Here is a 15,358-nt window from a genome sequence, read left to right on the forward strand (position 1 = left end):
CAGCACCGAAGAGACCTTCTCTGGGGCACAAGCCGGGGCAATGCATGTGGAGGTCCTGGGGTGCCCAGATGACAAGACCCCCCTCTTTGCCTTGCTGATGTCCAAAGGGAAGCAGAGCAGTACATTTTGCACCAGCCTGGCTGCAAGAGTTGCTGGAAGAAAATGTGCAAGGTGCCATCCAACTGTCTTAGTAGAGTTTACTCCTGAGCCTTGCCTTCTCCCAATTGCCATTCTAGAAAAACCAAAGGTGTACATATTTTGTGGTCTGGTACACAGTCACTGAACACGTAGGCTTTTTTTAAAAAAAACTACCCTGGTTAATAGCCTTCCAATAAGTTGCAGGCCTGCTGTAACCTTTTCCCCAAACATTGCACAAATGAAAAAAAGAGCATGTGCATTTTTTACGGGTGTCAGAGAAAACGCATCCCAGCCATTCTTGCCCACCTAATTGCTTGTTGCATTCAAAGGTGGTGCACACAGCAATTGTGATTGCTTTTGGGAAACTGCAGGGGACCAACAGCAAACTGTAAATGAAGGCATTCAGGCTTAAACACTCATGTTTATTGGCTCCCACTTGGATGTGCTAAGGATGTTTGTCTGTCCACACTTCACACGTGTGCATGGCTGCCATGAATACAATTATTTTTGTACAGCCTGGAACTGCTTTGCGTATATTGAAGCAATTTATATCCTTCAGAGGATTAGGGCTGGCTTATGCGTTGCTTCCCACGTCGTTTAATAAAAGCTACTGACGTAGGTTGAGTTGTGGTCTAAACATGTTGAACGCTCAACCACCAATGCTCCAAGGGTCAAAGCTCTATTGGTACAGGTGTACTAAGGTTGTATGATGAGGCCAGGGAACCTGTGGCTGTTGCTGCTGTCTCCAACTTTTATCACCCTTGATCATAGGACATGCAGTTTGGACTGATGGAAATTGGCTTCCCAACAAGACCTGGAAAACCACAGCTTCCGCCTGCCCGGTCTATGACCTTAGAATGGTTCACACAGGAGATGCGGGGCTCCAATCCTGTGTATGTCAATGGGACTTACTTTTGAGTCCCATTGACTGCGCTGCTAAAACATGCCCTGTTACATGGATTCCCTGTATGAAGAAAGACTTTTCAGCACTAACCACAGACTAACATCTAAAGTGGTTCTTAAAACTTGAGATTTGTGAGCCGCTAGGAGGTCGCAATCATTAGGGCCGTCACCCAATTGCATACATTTGCATGATTAAAATAATCATTCTAATTATTTTTCGCGTCTGGGTGATGCATGTGTGTGTTGCAGCCGACACATTAGGAGGTGTGTTCCCCCTTCTATGTGAGAAAAGAGTAAAGGACTCTTTTAATAACTGGTTGGAATAAAAAAAACATGCACTTTGCACCCTGAGTAATCGAGGAACCTGTTAGGTCATCCCCGCCCCTTTAAAAGAAATCAATTAAATGTTACAGGCCTAGTAATTATTATTTAAATTGTACCATCAAGGTGCATGCTATTTAGAGCAACAGGGGGAAAATGTATCTGCCCCAAAGAGCTTACAATTTAAAATTCAAATGCTGGAGAGGTCATTCAAAAAAGTGAAGGTTGAGCTAAGGGCAAATAATGTGCAGCCAATTCAAGTTAAGCACACTTAGGCCTAGCTTACACCAATGTAAAGCTACACCTGGAGACACGATTCTGACACTCTGGAAATATCACCCCTACGATGAATGAGATGCTAAAATCAGCAAGAGGCACAGCCAGTTCCCATACTTTCTTCTTCCTGCTGCAGCATCTTCTCCAGAAACCTGTTCCTGAGGGCTTGAAAATCCTCAAGATTGCTTGCACCCACTGGACTAACGGTGTTATCACTCTCTGCTATGCCACTGTGCTTTCGTTCCGGCTGCCCTGAAGTAGCTTAGCACAACCAAGTGGATTGCGTGTGTCCACCCCCCCCCTTTACAACATGGAGGGCAGAAGGGTGGCGGTGTGGCTGACCCAAAAGTAAAAAGGGTAGATCGCTCAAGAATCTGATGCAGGAAGGTGGAGTGTTGCAGACTACTCTGTACCCCTGGAGCCCAACTATGAGTAGTATGTTGTGTAGCAGTTGCAATACACGCTTCAGCTTTTTAGATTTAAGAAACTAACGCTGATCTGTTGTCTGCCGTGCCAAAGATAGCAAAGGGCATGCCGAGAAGGTCTGCATCATGGGAAAGAGAAATATCGGAACTGGATTCAGAGAATTAAAAGCGGAATGGGCAGTGGAGGAGCCACAGTGAAACTAGGCAACTTTGCTGATGTGGAGTGAGCTTGGAACGAGAAGGAAGATGGTTGGCGGAGGAGTTTGGCTAAGGGAGATGACAGAGCTTGCAGGAAGAGTAATGCACGATACGGCGTGAGTGAGGTCTGCTGCTCAATGGGAGAGCAGGAAGAAAGCCTATGCGCGTGAATTGCAGTAATGCAGGCTTAGTGTGGCACTCCTTGCTTTTTCCTGCAAGACCAATTGCAGTCATTAACAGTCGTTAACAGTCATCAACAGGTTTACCACTCCTATCAGCCAATCACCCATTCCCACCACTCTTCTGAGTAATACCCCTCCCCACCCTCTGACCATACATAAGGGTCTGGTGACTTCTGTTTCAGTGTATCTGAAGAAGTGTGCATGCACACGAAAGCTCATACCTATGACAAACTTAGTTGGTCTCTAAGGTGCTACTGGAAGGATTTTTATTTTTTTTGACTACGTCAGACCAACACGGCTACCTACCTGTAAATAATAATAATAATAATAATAATAATAATAATAATAATAATAATAATAATTTTATTTATATCCCGCCCTCCCCAGTCAAAACCGGGCTCAGGGCGGCTCACACCAATAAAATTACAATAAAACATAAAAAGCAATTAATTAAAATACAGATTAAAATACAGTATTAAAATTTAAAATGCAGCCTCATTTTAAGTAGTCCACAAATCCAAGCCATGAGGGAGGAAAACACAGGGGTCAGACTGAATCCAACGCAAAGGCCAGGCGGAACAGCTCTGTCTTGCAGGCCCTGCGGAAAGATGACAAATCCCGCAGGGCCCTGAAAGAGCGTTCCACCAAGTTGGGGCCAATACTGAAAAGGCCCTGGCCCTAGTAGAGGCCAATCTAGCCACCTTATGGCTCGGGATCTCCAGAGTATTGTTGTTTGTGGACCTTAAGGTCCTCCGCGGGGCATACCAGGAGAGGTGGTCCCGTAGGTACAAGTAGCGTGGCAGAGACTTCTCGCAAACTCCTCCACTTGAGTTAGGAACTGTCATGTGTACGTTTTGCGGGGGACAGCATGCACTTATATGTCAAGCACATTTTGCATGCATAATGCGGAAATCAGAAGAATTTTAGGTCACCTGACTGCTCCCCCTCCCATTCCAAAAATCCTTCTCCCTTGTGCTCTGGGCATGTATGTTTACATTTAGATAAGTGTTTCTGTAACACTCTTTGGTTTACTTGTCTTAGCAGCAGCTGCTGCGTGAACACACACACACAGGTGATAAGCCCTTTTTAGCAATGGGCTAGTTTGAAAGAGACTCCCTCAAGCTTAACTCTCACTGTGCAAGAACTTACAAGAGTCTGATAAAGAATCAATATTTCTTTGCGCAGGACAATGAAACGGAAAAATCTTTTATTAATGTCTTCACAAAGTTACAGCGGTAAATGAATAAACATTATTATAGAGTTAAAACTGAGGTCTGAAAAACTATACATCTTGTCAAGTCTAGGGTACAGCAGGTAGCATAAAAAGGAAGTCAAAGTGGAGTTTCAAAGAGCTGCTGGCTATTGTTTCCGAGGCACGTCGGTGAGGGGGGTGTTTCAAATCTGTCCGTAAGAGCGTGCAAAGTCCCTGGAAAACAGCAGAACAAAAGACACACATATGTATATATTCTTGGAACCAATAATTATTGGTGACGCTCTGGGGACGATCACGTTGCAGGTGGCGGAAAGCACCAATTAGAAATGTTACTGATTTATGCGGGGAAACCTTTTATATCCGAGAACAAAACAACTGAGTGGGTGTCCTTTTAAGCAGAGATGACCAACCGCAAAAGGGCAGGCTAAAGATAAATTCCGAGAAGAACAACACACCCTTTTCACACCCCGCTTGGGAGATGAAGACTAGCAGCGATATCCCACAGACAGGCCTATCTTTGCTCCAGCTGTCGCACATTCAGCTGTGCCATAAATCAGCAAATGCAAAACCTACAAATGCTATGAGGGGTGTTTTGACAGCCATCAGCTCAGGCCTGACCTGGATATGCAACAGGATGAAGCAGCAGAGGAGACATTTCTCCTTGCCACCTCGTGTAAACTAATTCCCTGGACACATAAGAAAAACAAAGGCCTAGCAGCTCAGGAAGAAAGCTCAGCAGGGTTTGAGATGTACAAGTTTTCTACTTGCAGCGAGACATCGTTCTGCTCTGTGTACAGAAAGTGTCAGAGTGCTTTTGGGAAATGCAAATCTTAATGTTCCAGAAGCAGTGTTAATGTCTTTGAGACACAGACACCAGGGAATTAAAGACCCAGTTCTTACTGAGGTTGTGGGAAGCGGTGCAGCCCCGGTACAGGTTTACCAATCCCATCCAAGCCAGGCTTTGGGGGAAAGACTGCAATGATCAGGCCCTGATTGGGAACCTGTAACTGGATGGATAAAAGCCTGAGCATCTCCAGGTGTTGCTAAACTCCAGCTCCCATCAGCCCCAAGTCCCAATGGATGATGGGAGATTAGCAACATCTGGAGCGCCACAGAAAAGCCCATAGCTCTTCTAGAGGTTTATCAGTACTAGAAAATAGGATGCTGGACTTGAATCTGGGTGGGCAAGGCAATTATTGTGTTCTTGCAATTATGTGTTGACTGGACAAAGTCCTGGAGCATTAAACTTAGACCTGGATTGGCTTTCTGTTGTGCCAAAACAGAATAATTGTTTTCACATGCTCCTTTCAAACTCTTAAGTCTAGAAGAGTTGCTATATTCCTGTTTTGAGGAAATGGAGATTTGCTGAACATCGAGTCTGATCTTCTGACTGTTTCCATGACAAGTGATGCTGTAAGATCTTGTTTGGGGTGTACAAATACACACAAAAAATCTTTTTTCAAGGAAGAAGGAAAAGAAACATTCTTTCTTTAATGCTAGACATTTTCCCACAAGAGAGTTTGCTTATATTTAAAGTCTGCTTATATGTAACTCTTCCACACACTTAAGAATTCAGAAACAGATCAAACCCTGCAAGACTAAAAAAACTTTTCTTAGGTTGGGGAGCAATGTCTGGTTCAAGTGATTGCCAGCACTTATCACATGCTTGCATTATTTTATGCATTCAACCTCAAGTGATGGCTTTCATGTGCAAACAGCCATCCCAGATAAAACACCAAATGCCAAGTTTTCTTATCCTTTTGCTTCTTCTTTAAATATCTATATAGGGCTGTCACAAGGAGGATGGAGCAAACTTCTTGTCCCCTGTTCCAGAGGCTCCGGAGACCAATGGCTTCAAGTTACAAGAAAGGAGATTCTGACTAAACATCAGGAAGAACTTTCTGACAGTAAGAGCTGTTCGACAGTGGAACAGACGCCCCAAAGAGGAGGACTCTCCCTTCCTAGAGGTTTTTAAGCAGAGGATGGATAGCCACCTGTCATGTATGATCTAGCTGAGATTCTTGCATTGCAGGGGCTGGACTACATTCTACAATTCTATGATTCTCGAACAGACCGTTCACATGTTCTACTGCAATGCAGTGAGCAAAGTAGGCATGCATGGCTGAATCCATTCTTATTCAAAAGACCCACAAGATTCTCCCAAGTGAGATCTGAACCTTGGCTTAGAATAAGAGAACTGTAGATTTGGAAGGGACCACAAAGATCATCCAGCCCAAACCCCTGCAATGACGGAATATTTTGCCCAACGTGGGGCTCGATCCCAGAACTCTGAGATCAAGAGTCTTGTGCTCTTCCGACTCAGCTTCTTAGGATGTTTCCACGCAGCCATGCTCCCTGGGGATTAGTCTGCTTTGACTATTAGACTAACACCAATCCAGGGTGTTTGGCAAATATATTTGGCACATATATTGGCTGTGCCAACTGCTGCCAGTTCAAAATGCACTAGCCAATGGTTAGCACTGCAGGTGTCTCTCCCAAAGTGTCGATGGTAACGCTACCTTTCACCTACAGCTTCCAGCGAAATTCTGATGATGCACATAGAATCATAGAGTTGGAAGAGACCACAAGGGCCATCCAGTCCAACCCCCTGCCAAGCAGGAAACACCATCAAAGCATTCTTGACATATGCCTGTCAAGCCTCTGCTTAAAGACCTCCAAAGAAGGAGACTCCACCACACTCCTTGGTAGCAAATTCCACTGCCGAACAGCTCTTACTGTCAGGAAGACATATTTACCCTGGCTTTCGACACCTGAAGTCGGGACCCATTTTATTATTCTTTTTGTTTTGAACTGTTCTTTTAACAGCACGCTTTAAGGTTGTAACCCAACTCTAGGATGGAGGGCGGGAAATAAATACAGTGGTACCTCTACTTACGAATGACTCGACTTACGAATGTTTCTACTTACGAATGGAGCTCCGTCCGCCATCTTGGATGCGGTTTAGATAGGATTTTTTCTACTCAGGAATTTTTAGATAGGGTTGCTTCAACTTACAATTTTTTTCTCCCAATGCATTCCTATGGGATTCGACTTACATTTTTTTTTTACTTACGAATGTGCGTTCGGAACGCATTAAATTCGTAAGTAGAGGTACCACTGTAAATAAATAGTTCCTTCTCTGGATACCCAAGGAAGAAGCGGCATACGTTAATGGAGAGGTAGGAGAATTGATAGATGTCACAGAACTGAGCTTTCCTTGGTGCATAAATTTTTAAAGCACAGCACAAACACAGAGATAGGATTTGAAAACAGGTAGTTAGATGGCCTGGCTAGCTGGTTAACAGCAACCTATTTTTATGGAATGAGATGAGTGCATTTCTACCAAGTGTGCTTGGCTAGATGATTGCCGAAAACAGGGGTCGGCAAATTTGTCTGGCCAGTAATCCAGACTGTTATCTCCCCTACCTGTTGAAGGCCACGCTGGAAGGTACCTTTTTTGCAGAGTGCTATTTTGTGGGGTGCCTTGCAGGAGCCTGGACAAGACCCAACAACCAGCTCATGGTTCTGCCTTGCACAGGGCTATGCAGGCACTGCTGAGCAGTGGACCAGCGGTGCTTGGAAACCCCATTTTGGCTCACCCAGGTCATTACTTGCCCAACGCCAGGCATCAAACGAAGCACACTCCGTTAGCTTTCTTACCCCCCCCCCTTCCCCCAAAGGCCGCAGGGTGGATTGGAACAATCAAAGAGAAAAAACAGTTACAAACCATGAAACAAGTATAAACACAAATAAAAAACCAGCTCCATCTGTACAGACAACTTCACAAATTCAGTTCCCACTTGCACAAATTTTGGAGGCAGAGCAATCACTGTAACTACGATTTGCATACCAACTCTAAAATGTCATGTGGTATTTTCGTTTGGCGTCCCCTCCCAAACATAGACTCAGGTGAAGAACGAGAGTTTGGCAGGTTATCCGAAAACAGGATACCAATTCCAGTATCTCACCCGAGCCCCGAGGAACAGAATTCGGTATGTAGGCTTATTCAATTTCCATTGTAAGGGGTGGGTAAAAAGATGCAAAAGGGATTGAAATGCTGTTTACTAGTTTAGATATTTTCCCCAACATACCATTAATCAAGTTTAAAAATAAGCACAGGTACCTACCAATGCATCAACAGAAACATGTTTTTCATCTTCTTGGCTTCCCCTGGCATTCAGTGTTTCCTGACAAGAGAAAAGATTTCTTTTTACTAACTAAAACACCCCAGAATTCTAAAATCTAAAATAGGTAGCAGTTCATAGTTATCAATATTAAAAGACATCAAACCAACAATTATGAAAAAGCTTTAGGGGGGAAAACACACATTTGTAATGTTTTAAGTTCTTAGTTACATTAGTTGTCCATAAATTCTAGGATTACAAGTTACTAGTTATGAGGTTTTACATTTGTTTAATAGGGAATAATTTCCTCCAATTAAACTGACCGAACTAAGGCTTTTTAGATGACTAGAACAAATTAAGCTTTTTAATATGAAATTTTAGGTGGTGATCTTAAAGCCTCCCTTTTCTATAATCTAAAATAGAACTTGCTAATTTGTACCCTTCCCTGCTTTTATTGGTTATATTAAGATAAATTAAGTGAGATTAAAATCTTATTTGATTTATTTACCTTTGCAAATGAAGACCGTTTTAAGGGTTACACATCCTCTGCCTCTGACGAAAGCGACCTCAATTAGTCAAGTCAGAAAGTCTTTAAAAGCTTTGTGTTTATTGCTTCCAGCACGGAGTGAGGTGGTCATTAAGGTACCAAAATTCTCAGAAAACAAACAAAAATTCCGAAGTTGCACTAAGTGAAGAAATGCTCAACAAGATGAAAACTAAGTCACAGGTGTTTTGTTTTTAATTTTTTGTTTCAGAAAAAGCATTAACTATTTTAAACCAATAATTTGTTTTTTTAAAAAAATGTGGCAATCCAGTAGATCGATACCATTTGGATAACTCCTTTAAAAGCCTTTAAGTCTATATTGTGTATAGGTGAATAAATATATGTGTAAATATATATATATATGCGTGTGTATATCTATAATATAATGAAATGCACCTTTAGATTTATACCATTTTATTAAAAAAGCAAATAGTTGTACAGTGCTTTAGTAGGAGCAATTTAATATTGATCGTTGTTAAAAATCACTCCCTCCCTGTTTACTACTATTTATGAAGGTTTTTAAATAAATAATGCATACTCTCACACACACTGATTTTTCTTTCAAAAGTTTATTTAGTATCAAGCAAGAGTAATCTTTGCTTAACACTACAGAACATTTCAAGACTCAAGTTACAAAATACCACATTATTTGCATCTGTGATCTGCCTCCCTTTTTACGTATGTTTGCAAAGAGAAAGACTAGCAAAATGGTTGAAAGATAAAAACTAGAAGAACTAAATTGTTGAAAACCTTTAAAATAAAAGGTTACGCTTAGGTTAAAATAATGGATTAACATATTTAATAAACCTAGCTGTTTTTAACACTAGTTAATCAAAGGTTATATTTTTTTTTCTCTCTCTCTCTCTTTTTTTGTTTGTTTTGACCACCTATCGGTTCTCTTCCCCCCCCCCCTTTCCCACCCGCCCAAATACAATCTGGAAATAACAAAGTTCCGCGTTTCAACGTGTCTTCCTGTCCAGGCTTTTCATTCAGCAAAAAATAGATTAAGCTCAGTCCGTCCATTCAGATTAAGCACTTTGATTTTAATAAAAAGGGATTGTTCATAGAAAAAAATTACTTTGAACAGTATACAGGACTGGTGGAGATTGGGTATTTCACAACATCAGATAGTGTAATCAGTATCTGGCATATGGCTGCTCTCTGTAGCTTCCTTTTGTTGTCCTTGCTGGAGGTGCCTTGTGTCTTGAACTGGTCCATTCTTCCTGTCCTGAAATAAGCAAGCGTAAATATGGTTCAGGCTTCTGCTACATAGATCTGTGGCTTTTGGGGGGCGGGGGAGGAAAAGGGGCATCGCTCAGTTGCACAACTCTAGATAGGGGAGCAGGCAGAGAGGAGGAATAAACAGACAGATCTCCTGAAACAGGGGTGCAGAAAGTAGAGCCCCACCCCCCCAAAAATCAGTATTGGGACCTGTGCTTTTTAAGTTGTTCATAAACCTTCTAGACTAGGGTTTCCCAAACTTGGGAGTCTCCAGCTGTTTTTGCACTACGATTCCCATCATCCCTGACCTTTTTGTACAGTTCTGGTCGCTTCACCTCAGAAAGGGTATTGCAGAGTGGGAGAAGGGTTTGGAAAAGCGCAACCCAAATGATCCGAGGGGGTGGAGTACCTCCCCCTCCCCCAAAAAGAGAGAGTTTGCAGTGTTGGGGACTTTGCAGTTTTGAGAAAAGCTGAATAATGGAATTTTACGAAATTATGCATGGCATGGAGGAAGCAGGCAGAGAAAAGTTTTCCTTCCTCTCTCATAACACTAGAACTTCTAGGCATCCAATGAAGTCAAAGGTTGGGAGATTCAGGGACAGATGACCCCCCCCCCCCAAGAGGCAGTGATGGCCGCCAACTTGGAAGGGATTTAAAAGAGGATTAGACAAACTCATGGAAGAAAAGGCTATCAATGGCTACTAGCCTGGCTATACTCTGTGTCCATGAATGAGGCCAGTTGGCTTCTGAATACCAGTTTCCAGAAAGCACAGCTGGGGAGACTATTTTTTTAAGGCAAAATAAAAAAAATTCCTTCAGTAGCACCTTAAAGACCAACTAAGTTTATATTTTGGTATGAGCTTTCGTGTGCATGCACACTTCTTCAGATACACTAGAAACAGAAGTCTAGTGTATCTGAAGAAGTGTGCATGCACACGAAAGCTCATACCAAAATATAAACTTAGTTGGTCTTTAAGGTGCTACTGAAGGAATTTTCTTATTTTGCTTCGACTCAGACCAACACGGCTACCTACCTGTATTTGTAAGGCAATTCCTTGTTCCATTCAGTGTGAAGGAGTAGGTGAGGGCTATGGGATCTCAGGTCTAGCGGTTGAAATATAGCCTTCCAGGCCTTCAAACCCTCTTCAGGACACGCCCCTCACCACTGCAGGGGGTTGGACTAAATGACCCTTGGGAACCCTTCCAACTCTATGATTCTAACCCTGCTTCACACCTCCAGTGTTTCTCCTGTCTTGACCTTTTGGGGAGCTACATAAAAACCTCAGAGATAGCGTGCAGCTTTCAGGCGGGTTGTTTTTGGTGTGTGTGTGTGTGTTTCTTGAGATTCTCTGGTCCCAGACTATTTAAAGGTCAAAACCATCACTTTGAATTGAGCCCGGAGACGAACTGGCAACTAACAAAACTGGTGGAGGATTAATGAGTGTACCAAGATCCATTCTATCAGCCTCAGATCAAAGCTGGCAGCTACGATGACTGCATTAACAAAGAGGCAGTCACTACAATTAAACAAAAACATCCTATGCACATAGCCTGAGCTTTCTCTCTTCACTCCCCCCTTATTGAAAAAGGGAAATGAATCGCAGCATGGCTGGGCTTAGCCTTATGCATTAAGATGCATGCAAAGTTCCTCTCCAGGCAAACCACAAGCTCTGGGTTCAGACATACTCTGCAGTTTGGTCCCAGTACGTTTCCAAGTACAATTCAAAGTGTTGGTGCTGACCTTTAAAGCCCTAAACGGCCTTGGCCCTGTGTTTCTGAAGGAGCATCTCCACTCCCACCATCCAGCCCCATAGCCCTTCTGGTGGTTCCCTCACTGTGAGACGTGAAGCTACAGGGAACCAGGCAGAGGGCCTTCTCGGCAGTGGCACCCACGCTGTGGAAAGCCATCCCATCAGATGTCAAGGAGATAAATAGCTATACAACTTTTAGAAGACATCTGAAGGCAGCCCTGCGTCGGGAGGCTTTTTATGTTTATTATGTTTTTATACGTGTTGGAAGAGTTGCTGGGGCAACCCAGCTAGATGGGCAGAGTCTAAATAATAATAATAATAATAATAATAATAATAATAATAATAATAATAATAATATCTGAATGCAGCCATTCTGAACCAATGGGAGCTTCCAGACCACCCTGTTTCGTTTGGTTTACAGTGGTACCTCGGCTTATGAACACAATTGGTTCCGGAAGTCTGTTCATAAACGGAAGCGTTCATAAACTGAAGCAAACTTTCCCATTGAAAGTAATGGAAAGTGGATTAATCCGTTCCAGACGGTCCGCAGAGTACTTAAACTGAAGCAAACTTTCCCATTGAAAGTAATGGAAAGTGGATTAATCTGTTCCAGATGGTCCGCAGAGTACTTAAACTGAAGCAAACTTTCCCATTGAAAGTAATGGAAAGTGGATTAATCCGTTCCAGACGGTCCACAGAGTACTTAAACTGAAGCAAACTTTCCCATTGAAAGTAATGGAAAGTGGATTAATCTGTTCCAGACGGTCCGCAGAGTACTTAAACTGAAGCGTTCATAAACTGAAGCAAACTTTCCCATTGAAAGTAATGGAAAGTGGATTAATCTGTTCCAGACGGTCCGCAGAGTACTTAACCTGAAGCGTTCATAAACTGAAGCGAACTTTCCCATTGAAAGTAATGGAAAGTGGATTAATCCGTTCCGGACGGGTTCGCGGAGTACTGAACCTGAAGCGTACTTAACCCGAAGCATGGGTGCAATTGGTTCCGGAAATCTGTTCATAAACTGAAGCGTTCATAAACTGAAGCGAACGTTCTCATTGAAAGTAATAGAAAGTGAATTAATCCGTTCCAGATGGGTCCGCGGCGTTCGCAAACCGAACATTCGTAAACCGAGGTGTTCATAAACCGAGGTTCCACTGTATTTAGGTATCACTTTGGAAGCAAGGAGAGACAGAAACTCTTGCTTTGTGTGTTTGCATTAAGCCCATTGCAGGCCCCTTTGCTGAAACGCTTCGCCATCACGAGGCGAGCGGAAGCCAGGCCTCCTGCTGCCAGGCAGCTCATTTTAATGCCGAAGCATGAAAACGATCAAAGCTATGCAAGTCCGTGGAGACCAATTTAGCATGTTGCAAGGGGGGTAAAAAGGAGGCTTAAAGCAGTCTTTCCCTTTTGATACTATCGTGTAATCGGCTGCTCCCCCTCAAGGTGACTTGCGGACATTTAAGCCTGTGACACGCAGGCAGCCTGTGTGGTAGAACTATTTATTATGACAAACAAACCCAAGCGGGGGGCCCCCGGTTGCTTCAGGTGGGGATATTGTTATTTATTTATTTATTTTAAGCATCAAGCATACATCAAAGGTGTCCCCAGGAACGGTTTCCAGACTTGTCCCTGAAAAAGTGTTGCAAACATCCATTAGCGGGCAAATTGTGAGTCACCTGCTCTGACAGCAGGCAAGTCACGAGGATGTATTTGTGGCAAGACGGGAGGGGGGGGTGCTCAGCCTCATGACAGGTCGGATCCTGAGCCCCTCTGATCTCCAGCCAAAGGTTTTAACTTTATCCCCAAAGCAAAGGTGTCTCTTAACATGCTTTGTGTGTCTAATCCGACACAGCTTTCTTTAATTAAACCTGTCACCTTCTGCACTTCGGCGCGTGTGTGTTTTTAATTAATCTCCGCCGAGTAGCATGTGGATTCTGCTCTGGAAACTATTCTTTATCAACAAGCACCCCAGCTCCTCTTTTTTCCTTCTGCCTACCTAAAGCACCTTGGTTTTTTTTATAAAAAATAACCTCTGTTTAATGACCTACCTCCTCGAATTCGTTCAAGTGGCGCAGAAAAGCAGATCTAAAGCATTGGGGGGGGGGAGAGAAACCCTTCAGGCCAAGTGAGAAGCGTTAAAAATATTCAGCAAGGAACCTGAGTTAAGAATGAGGTCAAAGGCGCTTTCATACATCCAGACACACCAGCTTGAGCCAAGGAGACGCAGATAGCAGCCTGGTATACCCAGAAGCTAGAAGGCAGGTTCTCAGACATCATGGCACACCTGTTCTATGGGCATGGCCAACTCATTCCACAACTGGGGATAATTCGGCTACTACCTCTGCTTGTTAATCCCCACCTCAGATGGCTCCTCTTACATAAACCCTTTAGCTTAACCCCTTGGTCCTCCTCTATGAACTAAAATGAAGCGTAAATATGTGAAACTGAATTTGCACAATTTCATCTCTCCTTACGCTTTGCCCTCTATCAGGATTTAGAACAGTGCTTCCAAAAACTTGGGTCTCCAGCTGTTTTCGAACTACAACTCCCATCATCCCTGACCACTGGTCCTGCTACCTAAGAATCATGGGAGCTGTAGTCCAAAAAAGAGCTGGAGACCCAAGTTTGGGAAACCCTGATGATAAAAAAAGTCCTTGGGGCTTCTCTCCCCTCCACACTTATTTAAAGCTTGTACTACTTTAAAAACATTATTATATACAGCGTATGGATATATGTGTGGGTATTAATAACATTATTTGTATTAGCACATGTTTGCAGTCTCCCGGGGAGATCAAAAGGAGGTGAATAGTAGCAGCTACATGAAAGGAGAAACCAATGAGCTGAGCTCCATTAAACTCTTCGTTGGGGACTTTCGGGGATACCTGACTTGGCTCAGCGCTACTTGTGAAACGAAACACAGCACCGTAAATTGGGAGGCACCTGTTGGCTATGCTAAAGTTTCTCCAGCCGATGTTGTGCACAGGACAGACTGTTTGCCACAGTGGGAAACTACCATGGTGGGCGGGTGGGTGGGGGCTGTCGGCAAATGGCAACAAGGGGAAGTGAAAGAAGCATTTGCAAGACAGGAGAACTCCAGACAGCAAGAACATGAAAATGCCCTGCTGGATCAGACCAAGGCCTATCTGGTCCTGCATTCTGTTCTCACACTGACTGGCCAGATGTTGACGAGAAGCGCAGTAACAGGACAAGAAGGCAAAAGACCTCTTTCGCTCACACTCCCCAGCAACTGGTGTGCTGCCTGAGATTCTGAACGTTCGGCTTCTTTGGCCTATCCTGGGATGGGTTCTAGTATTATGAAAGACAGAGAAAAAACGTTTCTCTACCCACTTCCTCCATGGCATTCATAATGAAATCTGCCGCTTCAGTGGAAACGGTGTCTTGTAGTGTGCAGATGTGAGAGGAGATTTTGTTTTGTTTTTTCATGCAAGGCGGCAAATTCAAAATGCCTGAGAACCACTTCTCTTTTTACATAAAATAACGTCTCCCAGAACATTAAAGTTACTCACTGTAAGAATCATATGTGTCGTCACTCAGACCATGGGCGTAATCATAGTAATCGCCACCACTGTTTGGAAAGACAAAAACAATCCAGCTGTTAATAAAAGAATTGTGATACAGCAGGAACACAGCTCACAACACAGCATGTGAGAATGTGCTTTTGCAGCTGGGTTCCCCCTGCCCACTCAAAAACCAATGTCGAACCTGCTACCCGGGCAGGGGTCACCTATGTGGTGCCCTCCATATGTGGGTGGACTACAACTCCCATCACCACTGACCAATGTTGGCTATCCCTGCACAGAGGCGAATGATTTAAAAAAATCCATAAAATTATATTAACGCTTTTTGTAATACAATTAAAAATGAACTGATCTAAATAAAAACAGAACACTCTTAAGTCTTATCTCACCTGGGAGCTTTCCTTTCCTCTCCCACCCTGGGACATCTTCCCTTCCCTGCCTATCAGCAATTTTTTAATAATTGCTTAGATCCTTCTCCCTGCCCCCAACCTCCACTTCCCCTGCAGAATTGTAAACTGGTATA

General features: G+C 43.4%; 1 protein-coding gene across 2 annotated transcripts in view; it reads right to left on the reverse strand.

The window, feature by feature from the left end:
• Window positions 1–2,473: 2,473 nt before the first annotated feature.
• Window positions 2,474–15,358, reverse strand: part of KHDRBS3 (KH RNA binding domain containing, signal transduction associated 3) — a 114,596-nt gene continuing 101,711 nt past the window's right edge. Inside the window, exons 8-11 of one of the 2 annotated variants that reach the window (XR_004693199.2) lie at window positions 14,824–14,882; window positions 9,403–9,552; window positions 7,784–7,843; window positions 2,474–3,869 (exon numbers count right to left, since the gene is read on the reverse strand). Coding sequence is in view for 1 of the 2 variants with exons in the window: in XM_035125026.2 (XP_034980917.1) it covers window positions 9,461–9,552; window positions 14,824–14,882 (151 nt within the window). In the remaining variant the exon portion in view is untranslated. Of the gene's footprint in view, window positions 3,870–7,783; window positions 7,844–9,250; window positions 9,553–14,823; window positions 14,883–15,358 lie in introns of those variants that run through there. The other variant, XM_035125026.2, reaches the window with a different exon arrangement.

Source organism: Zootoca vivipara, chromosome 8 (assembly GCF_963506605.1).
Source record: "Zootoca vivipara chromosome 8, rZooViv1.1, whole genome shotgun sequence".
Classification (NCBI taxonomy): domain Eukaryota; kingdom Metazoa; phylum Chordata; class Lepidosauria; order Squamata; family Lacertidae; genus Zootoca; species Zootoca vivipara.